We start from the raw sequence: 14,392 nt of genomic DNA on the forward strand, positions 1-14,392 counted from the left end.
GAAGTGCCGCCCGCCACCATGGCAACGGAGCGCTGGTAATGTTGTGTAGTGGCCGTATCATATCACCTCCACTCATATCATCGTCTCCACTCCTGCGTGCGGCTCCTCCACCCAGGGATCATAGCGTCTCTTTCATGGAGGTAAAAGATGAAGATGGTTCTCTCCGAATCCTCCTCCGTCTGTGTCCTAACAGGTCACGTCAACCTGTCTGCACAAGAAGCCCCCCCCCCCGCATCCTTCCAACCTCATTATTACACCGCGTGATGTGGGTGGTTTGACGCGGCAACGGGGCATCGCTACAGCCAGCCAAAACAAATCGGTACTCGCCTTGGCTGACTTTTGCTTTTACAGTGAGACACAAACATGATTCATCTTTTCACTCGTCAAAGGTCGAGTTTAATGAGTCAATTTACATGGGAACGAAAAAAAGTCAAAGGGAGTTTGGTTTCATTATCTTCTCACGGAAATGAAGCTGGTGAGTAAAAAGCTCAGAAAAAGCTCAGTAAGTTTTTTTTGATGATATACTGTACACAAAGTTGTAAAGATTATCTGCAATCAAATACAGATAGAAGATACAAATGGGCAGAAGTGGCTGGTGAGTACAAACACAGAGCCCGGGATTGAAACCTTTCTACCTCCTCTATCCACTGAAGAGTGAATATTTGATTTTGTAGATTCTATGTACTATTGAATAGTTGAATCCATAATAATACATTATATTTAATAATCTTATATGGGAAAAATACTACTCTATAAATGAACTGGAAACTAAAGATGACAAATGAATGCAGTGGAGTGAAACAGTAGGTGGAGAATGAGTTTAACTTTTGAGTCAACTTGCTCAGACTAATGTAAAGCTTGAACATCTGTGGTTGATGATGACCAGTGTTATTGTCAAAAGCCCCGCGGCACACGCAAGGAGGTGGTCCCCGAAATGTGTGAAACAGTAAAGTACAGTAAAGTTGCACCTACAACAAACCAAAAACAATGTTCCCCTCAAGACTTTACTTGACAGTTACTCGGCAGAGTTGTTGACCTGACACCATCTGATCTTCATCTGCAGCAAAGACGAAGCGTCAGACACGACACGCGTCGCCGCAGGCCGCCCCCGACAGACAGACAGCCTCCCTCCCTCTGCATCCTCTCCTCTGTCCTCTGGAAGGCAAGTCCAGACAAGCTCCCTGTGTCTGCCTCCCTCCCTCCCCAACTTCCAACATGGTTCAATCTATTTGGGACCGGCCCCCGAGCCGCCACAGAGCAGCAACCCAGTGTGGGGAAACAGCCCACCTGACTCCTGCCGCCCGCTGCCCTTCAGCCAAGACAAGCAGGACCCCACCCGGGGTTAACTATATGGATGATGAGTCATGTGGAAAGGTGAGGGATTAAAAGCTAAAAATAAAAAATAGCACTTATGACATCTTATTCCCTGACACAAAACCGGAACTGGAGACTAATTCCTCGTAGGTTTACACGCGCTTGGCCAATAAAGCCGATTCCGATACTGAATTCTCAAAGTCATCGGTTTTATGTTGGATTGAATGTGAGAGTTGAGATGAGCAGATCAATACGACTCTCGTGACTCCTGGCTCTGACCAACGGCAACAAAATCGGTTAACTGAACCAAAAAAACTCACAAATTACATCCGCATCTTCTTTTTCTAACGTGTGGACTGCAGTGTAAGAACCTTCATTTGTGGTTTTAGGAGGGAGCTATGTGTCGGACGGCAAATTACAGGAATCAAAGGTATGAAATATCACAGAAGTGGAGAGGACTACATTATTAATATTAATTTGAGGGCTATGTTCACAACATAATTTGTCAGCAGGGTACTGTGAATGAAGCTGGCTTCACTTGTGTTCAAAGTTCAGGGGCAAACATTAACACAGTACAGGAACTTGTCAACATATTGTTTTATTTTAAGGTAATTTTTAGCTATGACAATATATGTTTTGACCATCAGATGCTGCCCTGGTCACAAAGTGTGTCCACAGACAGACTTCTCAAAACCATCTCTGTGGTAGTTCCTGGTGTATTTCCGGAACCACATATGTACAGGCAATGAATAAATGGCAGTATGGTGCACATCTCTCAGTAATTAATAGCCATCACCAATCCAGCCAAGTCATTTATATAAAAAGTATATTGTATTGGTCCGGTGGGAGGAACCCAGGCAGGCCAGGACCTTCTGGTTGATGTCATATTGCTCTGCTTCCGTCTGACACGGCGACGTTCAAATGTTCCTTGTGTCCACCGAGGCTGGCTGTGAGTGGAACTGTGTGTTTGACCGGAGAGCAGTTCACACCCCTCACACGTCCAGTGCCAGGAGATGTCAACACATTCCAACACACACAGACAAGAGACGGTGAACCCCGGCAGGGAGAATGTGACAAACTCAATATGTCACGCACAAAGGAACCTCTTTTGATTGAGAGCTCACACACACACACACACACACACACACACACACACACACACACACACACACACACACACACACACACACACACACACACACACACACACACACACACACACACACACACTCTCCCCAGTGGCCTAATTCGGACTGTCACTCCTTCCTTCCGTCCGCCCCGAACATGATGTCGGACAAACACAATGGCCCAGTGTGCGCCCACTCAAACTTCCAGCTAACTCTGGAGAATAGAAACAAGCAATACGGAGGAGGGGGATCACCTCTCGATCTTCGATCTTTACCCTGCTACCAAAACTGCCCACGCTCCTGTGTATCCCCTTGTCCTCGCCCCCTTGTTCTCACCGCGAGCTCCCCGGGGTTTTAGAAACAAAGACAACACGTGGCTCGTCCAATCCAGGGCAAGGTGGGAACACGAATCGGACCAGCCGTGGTTCAGTGGCTCAGTTAAACTCCTTATTTCAATAAGTAAGTATTCTACATGTCCTGCTTTAGTGTCTTTGAGCTAAACAACTGAATCCCTACCAGAGTCAGGTGTGTTGGAGCTGACCCTCGGCCTATCAAAGCGGAGGCAAAGGGAGAGTTGATCTACGAGGGCTCGACGAATGAGAGTCAGAGCGGAAGCCTGAGTCATTTAATTTCGTTCTTTTCATTTTCATGGTGACATAACAACAAAATTGCTGCATCGTTATCTAGACGGCGATAATCGCCCTCGGTATGACACAGCGTGAGAAACTTCTAACAACGGAGGGGAATTCCGATCAGGCCCCAAGCAGCAAAAGTAAACCACAAACTCATTCCACTCCCGTCGATGAATCCGTGTTTGGATAGACCTGACACTAAGACATGCGAAGTATCACAACCTCGTCGCACTTCAAACACATTCATCTGGAGAGCAGAACGCAGGAATGAATGAGCGTCTGCTGTCCAATCACCCTCACGCATGCAGTTAGTGAAAGCTCGAGGACGACATGAGAAATGTGACACAAAAACCAACATCAGATTTAAAAAAAAAAACAACCTCTATGAGGAGGGAAAGTTCTGTTTTCATTTGGGATTTAATCAATGCACAACAATAGGATTAGTGTGTGTTCTGTTGTGGACGTATACTCGACTCTGCCAGCTCAACTGTGGCATGACTACTAAATGAATAAACTGCCATCATTGTAATGTTATTCTGAACTGAAATGTAATTGGGCAAAATTGAGCCAGCAGTTTTCCTTGTCCACCTCTTGACCGCAGTAAGCAGAAAAAGAAAACTACCAAACTAGTGGCATTTTTTTTTTATCCGCGTTATTTCTGGACTGTTTAATTCAGTAATGTTGTTTTACCTTAAAGCTACAGTGTGTAATATTTATACGAACTTATTCACAGAAATTTAACATATTGTCCATAACTATGTGTTCATATATGTATAATCACCTGCGACAAAGAACCGTTGTTTTCTCATCAACTCTGAACGAGTTAAATAAAGTTACATAAAGCGAGTCTCCATGTTTGCTACGTCGTGTTGAATACGGTTGTTGCACAAAAAGGTCCAGAATACTTTCGCATTCGCGTTGAATTTTCAGACGCTGCCGGAAACCGGAAATGGAATTTGCGGTGCGCCGCCATAAAGTGTCCCCCGTCGGGAGCTCAGTTGGTTGCGGTTTGCAACTTTACCACCAGATGGCGTCTCCGTAGAGTTGTTTGTTAATAGCACTCAAACATCATGTCAGTCTGCAGGCCTCCGGCCTGGGCAGGCGTGATCTGACTGCGCTCACTGGGGCTTAAATGTGTGTGCGGCAGTCAGATATGCTGATCCATGTGGAGTCTACCAGCAGATTTTCACCTGCTCAGGTTCGACCCTCGGGTCCTGTGCACAGGGCTCCACGCGGTTACGGTGCCAATCAAACACTTCTCATGCATAGCTCAGTGTCTCTGACATTTTCAAGTCGTGTGTGTGAGCTGCTGGATATTTGAAGCATCCAGGGACTGGACGATCGACGACGTAGCTTTCTAATTTGATCTAATCCAACATTTTCTTTCATTTGTACCGAATGCCTCGAATCAATATAAGCCCTTCTGCTACCGTCTCTAGTTATGATGAACGAAAACTAAAATTACCCACATCAGCACCTCCCTCTAGTGGCGGAGGACAATACATTTCTTCTGTGAAGTGAAAGATTCCTCATTGTTTTGAGGCATTAATGAGTCAAGTCAGTGTCATGGTTAAATTAGTTTTTTACTGTAGTGCTACAGTACGCAACAGGTATGAATGAAAAACATCAGGCAACAACATGTTCTCTGTAGTTTCATTCCGTATAACAAAAAAAGTGTCTGGCATGTAGAATCCCCACAGCGTGGCAGTAGAGTGGAAAAACGAATTAAAAGAATAAACAAATAGAACGTGTGAATAAAAGCATTCAAAGAGTGGAGTTCCTTCCTTCGTGTGCTCTCCGTTTCCTCTCCCCTCGGGTGGACCAGTAATGGCAAATTCAATGTTAGACACCAGGCTCACAGACCTGGCTTTGTTTAGCACGACTCATAAAGGCTTACTCGCACACATGCGCCCTCACACACACACACACACACACACACACACACACACACACACACACACACACACACACACACACACACACACACACACACACACACACACACACACACACACACACACACACACACACACACACACACACACACACACACACACACACACACACACGCTCGCACGCATACATACAAACACACATGTACACACACACTGATAGGAGAGCGATTGTCACTCCTGGTCTCTGTCCTCCAAGATGAATTAGATTAGGAAAGTCGAGGTTAATCACCCAATAAATACATTCTGAAATCTCTTTTTGAAACACAGATCATGAGACAAATATATACAAATTGATTAAAAGAAAAAAACTAAAGTGTTTACATCATTAAACACTCACGTGAACATGGTGTGGACCATGGTGCACACACTCATGCATACACACAAACTCCTTCTTTCAGGCCCAAGTATCCAGTTCATCTTGTTTTTTTTCCCCACTTGTTCACACTCTCTCTCTCTCCCTTCGCGTTCTGCTTCTTTACGTAACTGATTGTACACACTAGTGTCGTGGTCTCGACCAAAGCATTGCGATGCTATTATCCCTTCAGCTACGGCGCTACAGGCACACACAAATTCGAAGACACTGTTTGGCTCTATGCCCTGCCATCGTTCCCGTGATCCTTCCTCCTTGGTGTTTCACAACAAACACACACTGTGCTCCCTGTGAAAAAAACACTCTTTGCTCTCTCTCAGATTATAAATACTGTTTTGGTAAAATCATCATCATTAAAAGACATGACAGGAGTGTATTTCAGCGTATATCATACAAAACGCAAAGAATTGCACTGTTGGAAGATTTTTCCTTCTTAGTCTGTTTGTGTTTTTCTTCTTCTTCTTCTTCTTTTTGGCTTCAGCGTTAAGGCCCAAAATCTGGAGTGGAAGGGGAGAAGGAGAAGTCCGAGCGGTGATCTGCCTGCGCCCATAGGGCCTACTGTACTGTAGGTACGGACAACACACACACAAGCACACTCACAGATAAAACAGTATTGCAGGGCAATATTAAAAGACACTAAGGAATGGTGAAACATCCTCTCTGTCATTTCTTTGTGTGAAATCATTCTTCATATTCATTATACATTTCATCCTTATGTTCAAAATCTTTTTTTTAGCCGAGCTCCCGTCTCTCGTCCCTCCTTCCTGTCCAAAGTGCGTGGGTGCCGGTGCTGTTTCAGTCTGGCTACACTAGGGGGTGCCGTTCCTCTCTGCAGATGACTGACAGGCGGTGGCTGTGGCTGTGTTTATTGCTATAATGTCTGTGCTCCGCCCCTCTTAGTGAAAACAAACAGGGACAAAGTTGCCCCCCTGACACTGATCTGAGGTCTCTGCCCCCAGTTGCTGATTAGAGTCTGTGCTTTTTGGAAGGATCTAATGCCAAATCAGTGCCAGAGGGAAACCCCTCCCCCTCCCCCGAGGGGCGGGGTTTCAGGTGAAAACGTAGTTGAGGAGGAGCTGAGAGAGGAGCAGAACGCAGAGGATGAGACAGTGACGTCCCGTCAACGACACGCCGTCCTCTGTCGCCCTCTGACGAGCCAGCTGACGACTCAGGGCCACCAGGTTCCTGCAGGAAGAGAGAGAGAGAGAGAGAGAGAGAGGAGGGTCTGGGTGAGCAAGTGGTCACAACCTGGGGAGAAGGGAATCGTGAGGGGCCGAGAAAAATAAAAAACTTGGTGGTCTCAAGATGACTAAAGGAGGAGGCAAATAGGAGTCGTTCATCAACTATGATCTGAGGAGGAAAACCCCTTTGGTTGACTTGCTCACAGTTCATGTCCTACACTGAAGCTGCACCCTGTGATGAAGAGTAACAAGACATTGGCAACCACTGATTTAAATCAGAAAACGCACAACATATATGAATCCAACAGTGATCATCTTCCAAAGAAATAATGAAATAAATAACATAATATCGAATACTAAACTGAAGACCCACTAGTTTTCTCAGACTTTCGACTGCCCTTTGTTGTTTTTTACTCTCCTCTCTCCTATTATTTTTTCAATCTTGTATTTTATTCTTGTTATTTTACACTTGTCTTTTTTTTAAATGTATTCTGCAGCACTTTGGCCAGATCGGATTCTTTTAAATGTCTTTTAAATAAACTTGACCAATAGGTGGACTGTTCTGATTTATCATTTGATGAAGGCACAACTACAGACATTTTTTCCCCCTGAATCAACACAAATAGTTAACATATAGTTAAAATAACTTCACCATGTCATCCCTGAAGTTCCTTTTCACAGGGTTAGGGTTAGCCTAACCCTAACATAAAAATTGTATCCATTAGCATCAGGGCGAAGGATACCTTTTGCTCCTTAAGAAAGGACAGTCTCGTGTGTGTGTGTGTGTGTGTGTGTGTGCGTGTGCGTGTGCGTGTGTGTTATTTTCACCTCTGTATATCCTGCTGCGTCTTCTGTATCGATGTGACAGAGGCCTCTATCTGGGCGATGTCCTTCGACTCTTTACTGCACCGAACACACTGCTTTGAAAAGCCTTAGCACATGACAGGTGAGAAATTAACACTTTAGGTCAAGCAGTAAAAAAACAGTGGTGTGTGTGCGTGTGTGTGTGTGCCTCACCTTCATTGTCCGAGGACTCGTGCGTGGGTTCGGGTGTGGTGCTGCTGCTCTCCGTGTTCTGGCTGCAGCTTGACGGCTGGCTGCTCGCCTTCCTGTGCTTCCCGTTCACCTCCGCCTGAAAAGAGGCAGAAGAGGCTTAACTTTTTAAGATGTTCAAACTTCACCAGCAGAAAAAAACTGACAGTGAACTGCTGCTTCATGCATCATGCTGAGAGCTGGATGAAGTTGGGGTTTGTGTATCACTGCAGGAAATACCAAGTGAGAAAGAAAAGGCCTACTTGTGCTTTTTTAGAGCATCTAAATATCAGGGGTAGTCTGGCTCGACAGGAAGTGAAACAGCCTCCATTTTGATAACTCAGTGATGGAGGCTCAATAATACTATTGCGTTTATTTAGTTTCAAAAATCGCCCACGTCCAAACCACAAGCGTATAAGAGCAGATCAACATAAACAACATGTTTCCTATGCTTTTACTGTGGACAACAGCGGTATATATGATTCACGAAGTAATTGCTACAGGAAAATATAGACTCAATGTATAAGCTAGTTATTTCCTTTTCTTATTAACTTCTTGGAGCAGAAATGCTCCCTCGCAAGCATGTTTTTCGCTTGTGGTGTTGATCTGCTCTCTCGTATTATACGTGCACTAGTTTTGAAACTAAATAAACGCCATATAATACAGCAGCACAGCTCCAGTTGCGAGGTGTGTGATTGGTCGGGCTGACCTTCTGTTGGCTGGCCCAGCTGTGGCTGTACGAGAGTTCGTTGTGTCGTCTCTGGCTTTTCTCGTGCGTCTGAATCACTCCGTCCTTCTCAAACTGAAGCACACAGCGCTCAGGGTCCCACGGCCGCGTGCTGCCAAAACATTACATTATATCACGTTACAGATACAGTGCAATTTAAATCTGACCAGGTCATTGTTATCTTCACTGTTCTCCTCTCCTTACTTAACAGCTCAACCCTTATAATGTCCCTTAAAGAAAACAGTGCATGCCATCCTGTGTTTTATCTAACTGCCGTGCGTGTGTTCGTACTCCATCTGCCTGTATGTCCACTCAGACGTGACGGGGTCCTGGTGGAAAAGTCGCGGGACCCAGGGATTGTCTCCTCTCTCCTTGGCCTCACACCGCTGAGCTTCCTCCAGCACAAACTTTTCCTGGGTGGCCCGCATCTGGTCCCGATCCATGATGGCGCTGGTCACATGCTGCCACAGTCTGCAAACACAGTGACGTCACGTGATGCAACTGAGGTAGAATGTGCTGGCGATAAGCCGTTTTCACGTCTGTTCAGATCAAATAACAACCTCCAAATGAAGTATGAACACAGTGATAGTGTGTGTGGTTTACCTTTCAGACTCAAACACTCCCTGCTGGTCGATCTGAACCACTTGCCTCTTGAGGCGGCTGCTGCGGATGTCTGTCGTCGGGTTCCACAGAGTCTCCTGCTGGCCCGAGCGCTTTTCATGAATGAACACCTCGCTGTCCTGATTACAACAGAGGCAACAACATGATCAGTCACATCACACAAATCAATTCATCACTCCTTAAATGTACCCATTGATGTAAGACTGGAGAATATTTTTTCTAAAACTGTGAACAATTTCCAGATCATTTTCAGAGTATCAAGTGTCTGTGGCCCTCGAAAAGAGGCTCATGGAGTTGCCGTGCTCCTAAACCTCTGATTACCCATACTGCCTATAGGCAGGAACAGAGATTAAAGCTCTCACCCAGTGTCCATCAACAGTGGCCAGCAGCTCCTCTCCCACAGAGATCTTCCCACTGATCTGATTCACGGAGGAGGAGCCTCCCAGGAAAGGCTGCAGCGATCAAACACCTCTGTTAAAATGGCTGTTGACTCCAGAAGTTGAGCATCAGTTGCTAATTAATCAACCACAATAATAATACTGATAAAAATGATACCTTTAGTTTGAACTCCAGCTCTGTGAAACATTTTGTCTTCTCACACTCAATGGTGACCTTCCCACCCAGCTCTAGTGTCATAGTGCCGTACAGGATCCCTACAGGAGACAGAATTACAGCGTCACACCAACAGCCCAGAATATACAAACTCCTTGTGTTAGTCCATAGATAAATCACAGCATTCCCCTTTGTTACCCAACCTTTAGGAAACATAGTTTTATTATCTAGCTGCTAACAGTGAGCACATTCCTATGATTGGAAATGGACGACAAGATCAGACAGATGTGAGTTACAAGCACACACAAGATGTGTTGGAGTAGACAGAGATACACTGAGATCTGTCTGTGCTAGATGCGTTTGTATGTAAACCACCTGTACTGTCGCCATGTTTTGGTAATTTAAGAGTGACAGTGAGGATCGATATTGCCGCAACAGCAACAGAACTTTTGTCCTGCCTTTAAGTGTGAGGACAAAGTAAAGCAAAACAACAAACCTCTAAATTATAAGATGATGCAGTATGAAGGAGATTATGGTAATTATGGAAACTGGAGGCTGATGTGTAGCACATAAGCAGATTTAGTGAAAGTGATGGCTATTAATCTTTACTGTAGATCCGTTTCGTACCTTTGCAGTGAGCATAGGGCATTGTGATGACATACTCTTCGTCCCGGCTCAGGAAGAGCAGCCTGGCTTTGCCTTCCAGAATAGCAGACAGAGAGTTACCTACAACAGAGAAGATCACAGTTGAAGAACAGATCCACTGAGAGAAGGTTACCGTGCCTCTGAGGCAAGGCTTGCCATTTATCACGACATGCACAAACAAAGGGATCAAAAAAGATAATTGTTGTGTATGCTGACCTTTGAGCTTTGACAAACAGATTACATATCACAGTTTGCTGCGTACCATAGAACTTGGACTTGGCCAGGATGCTTCCACTGATAGAAAAACCATCCTTCCTATTGCAGATATAAAAAGCAGAGATGGGCGGATGGTGGGACACCTGGCAGAGAGAGGAGGAGAGGTGTCAGACATCCGCTGCTATGTATTCAAATTTTACACATGCTGCATTTGACAGGTGTGTGTTCTGTGTGTTTGCCGAATTGTGCAAAAATGTTTCACACAGGGGACAAATCATGTCAGGTGCAATTACGCATTCCAGCTATGAATCTGGTTTAACCTGTTCAGCTATGTAGAAAGTGCAGCTGTTGGTCTCAGGGTGAAGCCAGCAGCAGCGGAAGGTTTCCCCCAGGATTGGGTTGTACGGCTTCTTCAGACCCTGGAAGAGGCAAACACAGACAGCAGCGAGCAACGGTGTAAGAATCTTCTGTTTCAAACGATGAAATAGCTTTATGGGCTTTTCCCCTCAGTTGGGTAAAATTACAGTTAACACTTCACCAATATCCGGTGCTGAGGACCAATTACATTACAGATGACACACAGAGGACAGGACCACAGGGGGTGGTGCACACAGCTCTACAATGAAGTAAGATTTTACCCATTGGAAATAGTAAAAAATAAAAAAATAAATAGAAATAAGCTTGCCGCTGGAAATAGATCAATGAATGGGGAACGGCTAAAAAAAGGCCAGACTAAATTCATTTAAAATGTTTATCATCTCTAATAAACACAATAAACAGGATTTGTAAAAAGGAGCAGTCACCTCGTAGTCAGAGCTGGCATATTTAAGATCCACTATGATGAAACTAACAAGCCAACTGGGTGTGAACAAATCTTACCTTGGGCTTTTTGTAGAAACCAGACAAGTACCATCTGACCACCTGCTTGATCCGACCGTACGCACTCTCCTCCAGCACAGCTCTGTGGTGAAGGAGCGGAGATGTCAGGCACAATTATGAAAACCATCTGTCTTTAAATGAAAATATACACACACACACACACACGCACACAGAGTTTGAACACTTGAAGTTACGGACTGAGAGAGAAGATCAGCATGGTAGTAGTAGTCAGCCAGCTTGTCCAGGAATGAGCGTGGCTCCAGAATGAAGGTGGGCAGCACCACCTTGGACAAGTCCATGCCCGGCCGCAGCTGCTTCAGCAGGCCCCAGATTAGACCCTTGTTCTCCTCTGATACAGTTTCGACCTGCGACGCCTCCCCAACCTAAAATAACACAGAGGCAATTACATTTTATATTTGGCTTACTGAGATTAAAGGAGACATATTATGCGCACATTGAAGTCCATCATTTTAATTTGGGTTATTACTTGAAAATGTTTACATGCTCTAATGTTTAGTAAAAGCATCAGTTTCCTCAGACTGTCCATTCCTGCAGCTCCTCTCTTCAGCCTGTCAGAAACACTTGGTTTTAGTTCCTGTCTCTTTAAGGCCCCCCCTCTAGCTTTACTTTGCTTTGTAACTGATGCTAGGCGTGGATCATGCAGTTCCGAAAGATTTTGATATCATCGTCATACTACTGAAGTATCAGCGGAACTACTGATGATGCGTTTCAAGAGCAACGTTTTCAGTGTGGAAACCACAGACTATCGTCTTTTTTAACTTCCCAGACCTTTTACATAGACCAAAAACCTATTTAACACACTAGAGGAAAAACTGAAAAAGCATAATATGTCCCCTTTAAATTGTGCTGAACTTCAGTTTTTCTCTTGCTGCCAAGGATTCAAAAAAAGCCTCTCTCTCTCTCTCTCTACGTATATAACTGTGAACCTCGGTGCCTCACCTCAGCCATCTCCTCGGTGCTCTGCTCTACATAGGCTGTGGCCTGTGGCCCGGGGGACAGCTCATCTGACTGGTCCAAGTCACTCTCTTCTGTCAGCCGTCCACCGTTCTCGTTGGGCGTCGCGTCCCAGTCGTCATGGGCCTCGCGCTCCGATTTGTCCGAAAAGCCGTCATGCTCCATGAGGTGGTTGCCTAGCAGCATGCTGTCGTTCAGCCTGACAGTGACAGAGGAAAATTGAACAACAAGTAAGAACCTTTTTTTTTTTTCTTCTACGAGATATTGAAACATTTTCTTGCTGATCCAGTCGCTGGTTTGTTATGAGAAATTCAAAAAGCTGTTTGAAATTACAGACGAAGGAGAATAACATCAGGACTTCCTGTGAAGTGCCCCCCCTAGAACAGTTACCGTGTTGTGATATTTGACTTTTGGTTGTATTCTAATAGATTTTAGCTGGTATCATGTAACATCAGCAAATCATTACTTTAGATAATGTAGCGTGGAAGCTTGATTACATTTTTAGACATTAAACATGAATAATGACACCTGACATTAAAAAATCTGATTCAAAAAATCAATCTACAAACAGAGAAACAAAAAACCTTCATATCTCTGATCTCTGTTTAAATGTGTGTTGAATCTGTGATCGTACCCACGGCTATGATGAGTAAGTCCACTTCATTAGACACCATCCACGATAAAGACCTGGAGGGTCTTAATATTTTTTGTAAATCTGACCTGTGTGTTTGCCAGGACAACCAGACAACATCACCTCATCATCCCTCGTTTCACGCCCTCCCGTTTACCTTGTCTGAATGTGACTGGCTACTATCGGGCTGCAAATGCTGGATAATATACGTGTATTAATGTAATTAACGTAAGTGAAAATAAGAAAGGGAGGGAGAACGAGACAGGAAGATGAACTGATAGCTAAAAGGGAACATGGAGGTTCTAATCCTACAGCCATTTTAGTTCATAAATCAAACATCTGTGCACGGTGCACAGCACACATCCCAAAACACACCCGGACACATCCGAAGACTCGGGCATAGAAGAATAAATTAAAACAGGTCTTAATCATAGGTATACTCAAAGGATTTTGGTCAGATATTTTAAAGTTTAAGTCTAAACAAATACAGTCAAACATCATGACAATGTAAAACAACTGAAGTGTGTCATGAATGGGATTATGATCGCAGTGAACAATGATTCAGCCAATTTTGCCCAAACAACAACGGAGCGAGGTTCAAATTTCAAAATGCCAGAGTGCTCGACAGATGTGAAAAGTCACATTCCTGCACGCGGTGTGAATTACTAACCGACCGGTAAAGTAAATTATTAACCCAGACACGCCTTGAAACAGGGTCGGCTCTCCTTACCTCAAAGACATGGAGCATACGGACAAAGTCTCTCTTTCAGGAATCAAAGCACCACCAGTGGTGATGGCAGTAAATCCAAACACAGACGCAGTCTCTCCTTATCTCCTCTCCTCTCCGGTGTGGGTGAAAATGTTTTTAGATCTACTGACTAAACGCTGCAGTGTTGTCTCCTTGACGCCGGCGCACACCCGCTTCCTGAATGTGTGTGCATATTTCTGTGTTCCTGTGTGTGTGTGTGTGTGTGTGTGTGTGTGTGTGTATGTCAGCATTTGTGCGTGTGTGTGTGAGTGTCTGTTAAGGCTGCCAACAGCCGTGCTGCTGCCTTCCCTTTCTGGTTGGTGTATGTTTCACATTCTACTCCGTCTTCCTGCTCCTCTGTCAGTCATGTGTTCGTGCGGGCCGCTGTGATTGGCTGGGAGAGGAGCAGGGGAGAAGGGAGCTGTGATAGATTGCCAGAGGGGGAGTTCAGCCATGGAGTAGAGGGGTGGAGAGGAAATGGATGTCTAATGTATGACAGCACATGAAAAGACTGAAAAGACTTCAGGAAAGACGAGCAGAGGCACATGAGCTAAACAATTTTTTAAATGTATGAAAAATAATACAATCACTGCATAAGAAAACATGGCAGGATTTCCTATGAGGAGAGGCATTAATAGAGTCTTCATACACACCTTGGGTGGGCTGCACGTCGTATTTCAAATTTGGTTTTCTGCTAATTAGAGATATACAAGCAGATACGAGCCTTTCACAGACATATCAGAATTGGCATTTATGTTTGTCAATTTTAAAAATGTTGTTATTCGGT

The 14,392-nt window shown here is 44.6% G+C and overlaps 1 protein-coding gene across 3 annotated transcripts in view; it reads right to left on the minus strand.

The window, feature by feature from the left end:
* Window positions 1–4,637: 4,637 nt before the first annotated feature.
* The window catches only part of osbpl5 (oxysterol binding protein-like 5), a 41,331-nt gene continuing 31,576 nt past the window's right edge, over window positions 4,638–14,392 (minus strand). For all 3 annotated transcript variants that reach the window (XM_035643727.2, XM_035643728.2, XM_035643725.2), the window contains 14 exons: window positions 12,212–12,425; window positions 11,450–11,634; window positions 11,252–11,333; window positions 10,693–10,791; window positions 10,419–10,515; window positions 10,139–10,237; window positions 9,515–9,612; window positions 9,322–9,411; window positions 8,942–9,078; window positions 8,630–8,809; window positions 8,321–8,450; window positions 7,597–7,711; window positions 7,408–7,510; window positions 4,638–6,583 (listed from right to left, as the gene is read on the minus strand). In XM_035643727.2, coding sequence (XP_035499620.1) covers window positions 6,448–6,583; window positions 7,408–7,510; window positions 7,597–7,711; window positions 8,321–8,450; window positions 8,630–8,809; window positions 8,942–9,078; window positions 9,322–9,411; window positions 9,515–9,612; window positions 10,139–10,237; window positions 10,419–10,515; window positions 10,693–10,791; window positions 11,252–11,333; window positions 11,450–11,634; window positions 12,212–12,425 — 1,765 coding nt within the window. In that variant the 3' untranslated portion in view covers window positions 4,638–6,447. The remainder of the gene's footprint in view (window positions 6,584–7,407; window positions 7,511–7,596; window positions 7,712–8,320; window positions 8,451–8,629; window positions 8,810–8,941; window positions 9,079–9,321; window positions 9,412–9,514; window positions 9,613–10,138; window positions 10,238–10,418; window positions 10,516–10,692; window positions 10,792–11,251; window positions 11,334–11,449; window positions 11,635–12,211; window positions 12,426–14,392) is intronic.

This window comes from Scophthalmus maximus, chromosome 7, assembly GCF_022379125.1.
Source record: "Scophthalmus maximus strain ysfricsl-2021 chromosome 7, ASM2237912v1, whole genome shotgun sequence".
In the NCBI taxonomy this organism is placed as follows: domain Eukaryota; kingdom Metazoa; phylum Chordata; class Actinopteri; order Pleuronectiformes; family Scophthalmidae; genus Scophthalmus; species Scophthalmus maximus.